The 6,006-nt window shown below is 35.8% G+C and overlaps 1 protein-coding gene across 1 annotated transcript; it reads left to right on the forward strand.

Annotated features, from left to right (window-relative positions):
* The first annotated feature begins 2,918 nt into the window (after positions 1–2,918).
* Positions 2,919–3,260, forward strand: LOC123862163 (ubiquitin-conjugating enzyme E2 variant 1-like). Its single transcript, XM_045901783.1, has one exon. The coding sequence runs from the start codon at positions 2,919–2,921 to the stop codon at positions 3,252–3,254; it is 336 nt and encodes a 111-aa protein (XP_045757739.1). The 3' UTR covers positions 3,255–3,260.
* Positions 3,261–6,006: the final 2,746 nt, after the last annotated feature.

Here is a 6,006-nt window from a genome sequence, read left to right on the forward strand (position 1 = left end):
TGGGTGATTTTGCATTAAATCTGTTAAATACTGCTCTATTTGCATTTAAGACTGGCATTGCACCATATAAAGATGAATGGTAAAATGCTTACTCATAATTTAAAGTTTTTATTTTTGTTTACTTAGAATCACATTCAATAGCAAATATAAAACCCCATGACAAATCAAGTAAAGACTACAGGAAAAATGAAAAAGCTTTATATTTTACCACACTTAATAGCATTTTTTAAATGACTTTTGAGCTCTTCATTTTCATTTTGCACTGAGCCCCACAAATTACATATCTAATATTGGGTAGGGAAGTATATAATCCAATTTGGGCCAAGAAGATTGTAGATGATGTTTGCTGAGAGCCACCAGGAAAAATGTTTCTTTGCCTTCTGAGTGTTTCTAGAAGAGATGCAACTTCTCTTTCCTTGGACATGTAGCTGCAGAAATATTGGGAAGTACTAAGACCCTAATTAGGATTTACCTTTGGATGAAGGTGACACTATCAGAGGGCAGATAAGAAATCAATAACACCAATAAATACCCATTGAATGGAAGACTAAATGAAGTCAACAGATCTTAAAAAGTTTGAGTAGGGTTTTTTTAAATAAAATTTGTTAACTGATATTGTATAATACTTAGATGAAAAGAGAGCTAGATATAAGTCAGAGGTAATTTAAATACAGAACTAAGAAAAAATTAGAAAATATTGTACAGAAGATAAAATGGTTTAACAGAATCAGAAACTGCATTAAAATAATAAAAAGAAAACTCCACAAGCTGGATAAAGCAAATCAATAATGTGAACAAACTTGAAGTGTTATTTGCAGATGCAGACAATGGCGCAAGCTTAAAACAATGAGAGAAAGTTGATATAGAGGGTAGGTAACAGTTATCCAACATATTTATGATACCTTTTCTAACAATAATCTAAAATATTCTGAGTACAAGGAAGATCCAAATCCTTTCAAAAGAATTAATCAAGTTACAAGCAAAATTAGTAAAATAGATTAGCACTTGAAATAACCTGGTGATATTTTATATCTCAAGAATAAAGAAAGAATGTACAAGCATTGAAGCAGAGAAAAACAGATTATCTTCAAAAGAAGTAAAATCCAGCTACTCAGATTTCCCTTGCCAATAGTAAATGTCAGAAAACAGTGGAGCAATATAAAAATAGTTTTGAGGAAAAGAGTTATGGTTCAAGATTCCTAAACCCAGCCAAGTTGTGATTAGTATGTGAAGTCAACACAAACATACACTGCCATATATAAGACTCAGAAAACTTTCTATCCATAGACTTACTAAAAAATATTTTTCAAAAATGCAATTCAGTCGACCTAACCATGAATCAATATAACCAGTGTCCCCAAGTCCTCTAAACTTTAAGATTACCCTCCTTATTAATGCTCAACTAAGTATTTTTGGAGAGTCAATCCAAAGAGTGTGGAGGGAAGATAATGTTCTCCCAAATATTTCTTAGGATCCAAAAGATCTGTTTTATTACATAACTCCCTTTGAACTGTAGCTCTTGCCATCTCTTTCCCATATCTACATGGTATCCCAGATTTTTGCAGTCTGATTTATTTCAAAATATGAATACAAATTTTTTTATTTCCCAAGCTTTTGCCAACACAAGATTATTATTCAAATGTAGTGACTAATAAAATTAACAAGGACTTGAGGGCTTCATAAAAGAATGGCAACACAAAAAAGAGAACCTACAATCCACAGAGTTATTTGTTCCTAAATTCCATTGTCCAGCTCCGCCCCTATGTTGCTGGGAATCTTCTCATCACAAATATTAGCCTAAAATCTGTTCCTACTCTGCAAGTTGTAAGGCTCAGCCCCGCTCTCACTTTGTATTTCAATCCAGGAAACCAAAATACCAGTTAACAGTAATTTCAGTACATAAGGACATCTACTCTTTAATGTTTATTATTCATGCATTCAATCATTAAACAATTTTTATTTTTATTGTTCAACCTTGCCCTTAAAAATAGTTTTTTTATCTCCCACTGCCTTCTTTTGGCCTAGCTAATCACTCAATATTTTTCCCCAAAGAGTAAAAGTGTCCTTATCAAGTAGGTATACTTGCATTTAGACCTTTAGAAATCACACACACACACACACACACACACACACACACACACACCCTGCAGGTTCCTAATTAGATTTTCTTTACTGAGCTCAGTTACCTGTAAGAATTCTTTGTTGTGGCTCATGTTCAAAACACTTCTGCTTTTACAGTCTTCCAAGATAGTACATAAATTAAAAAAAAAAAAAAACTATTTGGAATTCTACTCTACTTTGGCAATGTGATCCAAAGAAGATATTTGTTCCCTCCCTTAATAAACTATAGGAATAAAGGTTCTTTCAACTATTTTTATCATTATAAATAATGCTGGCATAAAGAAATTATTTTATTCTTTGCATTGATAAATACAGAATACAGATTTAAGTTTGTAGTTGGTAGAACTGCTAGGAAAAAGGATGTGTATTTTTCAGTAGAGAAAAACAAAGGAAACGTGATCCTTATTAGTGAATACAGAAACATCAAGAGATTATAAACAAAAAGGACAAGATAAGATGACTAATACCAAACATATCAGCTATAACAAAAAACTTTCAAATAGGGTAAAAATTAAAACCCAATTCTGGGCTGTGTCAAAAAAAACAAAAAAAACCCTGAAAAACAAGTAGGAGAAGGACCTAAGCTACAATGTATCCACATTAGGAAACATGTAGCAATTAAAAAGAATTTGGTTATTTACCTATTCTATTCATTCAAACATGGAATGTTCTTCAAGACATAGTCGATTAAAAATCAAAGTATAGTATTTAAGGCATACTTTCATTTATTTAACACAAAACAAAACTCTGTACTTCATATGTACAAATATATGTAGGCAAATAACCCATTTAGAGAGATGACAGGTGTTACGTCTAAAGAGGGGACTAGAGATGCAAGATGGCAGCCACCACGGGCTCGGACAATTTATGAAAACCAAATATACAGCCTTAAAACAGAATGTGGACCTAAATACCCAGAAGCACCCCCCTTTGTAAGATTTGTAACAAAAATTAATATGAATGGAGTTAATAGTTCTAATGGAGTGGTGGACCCAAGAGCCATATCAGTGCTAGCAAAATGGCAGAATTCATATAGCATCAAGGTTGTCCTGCAAGAGCTCCGGCATCTAATGATGTCTAAAGAAAACATGAAACTCCCTCAGCCGCCTGAAGGACAGTGTTACAGCAATTAATCAAAAAGAGAACCACAGGCCCTCCCCCTCCCATTCGATTTAAACAGTCATTTTCCACAGTAGTACATTTTCTAGAAACGTCTTGTAGACTTCAAAGTACTGGAAAGGAAGCTCCCATTCAAAGGCAATTTATCTTAAGATACTGTAAACGATACTAATTTTTTGTCCATTTGAAATATAAAAGTTGTGTTATAACAAAAAATAAATAAATAAATAAAGAGGGGACTAGGACTAAGTGGGATTCAAGGGGGCATTCATTGGATATGTATTGTTTCTATTTTTTTACAGAGAGAATTTATTTACCTCTTATATTTAAACTTACAAATACATTAAAAAATTTTAAATAGGGACAACAACACCTATTATTGCTTGAATTAGAAGACTCGTTATTTTAAAATGTTATTGTTTCTTCTAAATGAATTTATAAAATAATGTAATTCCAATCTGAATAGTAACATGATTTTTTGTTTTGCATTTACATTGTTTCTACTTTTTTTTTCACAGTTAAAAACGTCTGTAAATTATTCTCATTGACCCTTGACTCTGGAGAGAGGACTCGGCGATGAATTCTCTAACATGAAACTTCAAGCTTAATGTTACCCCAATAGGAAATCTTCCTTTGATGCTCAAACAATAGTTCCCCTGTGACAAATGGAGGAGGTGGCTTTTTTTCAAACTATCTATTGTCAGAGATGGAACTTTGTGCTAAGAGAGCACCTTCATCTCTATGGTACAAATTCTGTGCCTTTCACCAGTAGGTGGTTTGTTTTGTTTTTTAATTCTGTCTGTATTGTTCTCAACAATTCAAAGGGTATATTTTCTCTTCCCACATCAATCTTTCATCTTTATTTTCATTTAGAGGCAAAAGAATATATTTATCCCCCTCAGTAATTTTCTGGATATAAAGCAATAAAGTATATTTTCTCACTTAGTACTTCTAAGACATATAGGCAACATAATTGAATCAAAAGAGATTTGGTGAAACATGCAGTAGGTCTTACCTTTCTATAAAACAAGAAGTAGAATGACCATTTGACTGATGAACTGGGGAGAACTGATCCTGTGTCACCATATCCAGGGAATGTTAAGAAGCAGATTAAGAAGCAGACATAGGTTCAGGTCCAAGATGGCGATCTAGGAAGATCCTGAACCTCCCTCCCTCCAGGAACACATCTATAGCTACATATGGAACAATTTCCTCTGGAAAACAAAACAAAACAAAAACCTTAAAAACTAGCAGAGTGACTCCTTCACTCAGAGGTTAACATGAAAAAAACCACACTGAAGCAGATAGGAAAGGCTGAGAAACAATCTTGCCATAATTTCCCCCACCCTGCCCTGTGGCCTTTAAGTCCCACACCTGGGAGGCAGCCCCCAAAATGTCTGGCTCTGAAGACCAACAGGGCTTGCGCCCCAGAGATCCATGGTCTGTGGTGAACTGAGGTGAGGGACCTATTAAAGGGCCCTCGCACAGACTCACTGGCCCCAGGGCTCAGCGCAAAAGCAGCCCTTTGAAAACTACCCAGACTACGTGAAAGAGGCTCACTTGCTAATTTTAAACCATCAGACAGAGGCAGAGGGGATACTCTCTGGGGGAAGGAGGCTGGTGGAAGCCAGCTTTGCGCTCCCTGTCTGCCTGCCTTGTTAAAGCTGGTGGGTGCCATCTCTTTTCCCCTTTTCTCTTTTTTTGGCAGGTGCTATCTTTGCAGTCCCCATCTACATCCCTCCAGCTGGAGGGCACCATCTTAACACTCTCCCTTGCCACACTATATATGGCCAGTGTCTCCCAGAAAGGAGCCCCAATTTTTATGACTGCTGCCCAGGGCATACCTTCACATTTCCTGGTTCTGGTGGCCATTGGAGCTTACACTTGTGGTCCCACAGGACTGTATGTATTTGCATTCTTTATTTAAATAAATTTTTTATTCAGGTATAATTAACATACAGTGTTAAATTAGTTTCAGATATACAATATAATGATTCAACAATTCTATACATTTCTCAGAGCTCATCAAGATAAGTGTACTCTTAAACTTTTTTTTTTTGAGATAGAATGGGGGAGGGGCAGAGGGAGAGGGAGAGAATCATAAGTAGGCTCCACCCCCAGCACAGAGCCCGACATGGGGCTCGATCTCACAACCCTGAGATTATGACTTGGGCCAAAATCAAGTCAGATGCTTAACTGATTGAGCCATCCAGGCTCCCCAGGATAAGTGTACTCATAATTATATTTGCATTCTTTAAAAGCTGCTGCCTGAGAGTCTGGCTTCCAATCAGCCTCAATCTAGATACTGACTGAGATCCTCCTCTTTGAGACACTGACTGGTCTTGGTACACCCTCAAATACTGGGAGCTATTAAAAATAAAATAGGCTGCTTTGACAATTACAGAGGCTTGAGAGACAACCAAGAACTATGACAGGGTTGAACTGTAGGTTCATCTCCTACATGAGGCTATTTTAAGACCGGGAGAGATGGCTATTTCATCTAATGCATAAAAACCAACACAGAGAGTCAAGCAAACTGAAGGAACAGAGGTGAATGTTCCAAAAAAAGAACAAGATAAAACTTCAGGGGAGGGGTGGGAAACTTAATGAAACAGATAAGTGATAGTACCATGTTGAATGGCAGTGATGAGAGTAATATCCTTGTCTTGTTCCTGATCTAAGGAAGAAAAGTAGTCATTCTTTTACCATCAAGTATGATGTTTATTTTTTTAAGATTTTATTTATTTGTCAGAGAGAGAATGAGAG

This window comes from Mirounga angustirostris, unplaced genomic scaffold, assembly GCF_029215605.1.
Source record: "Mirounga angustirostris isolate CCGP_5_RB_7025 unplaced genomic scaffold, mMirAng1.0.hap1 SCAF_9, whole genome shotgun sequence".
Taxonomy (NCBI): Eukaryota; Metazoa; Chordata; class Mammalia; order Carnivora; family Phocidae; genus Mirounga; species Mirounga angustirostris.

Bases quoted from the DNA above. Each gene is read 5' to 3' on its own strand.
- LOC123862163 (XM_045901783.1), top strand. From the start codon at position 2,919: ATGACAGGTGTTACGTCTAAAGAGGGGACTAGAGATGCAAGATGGCAG.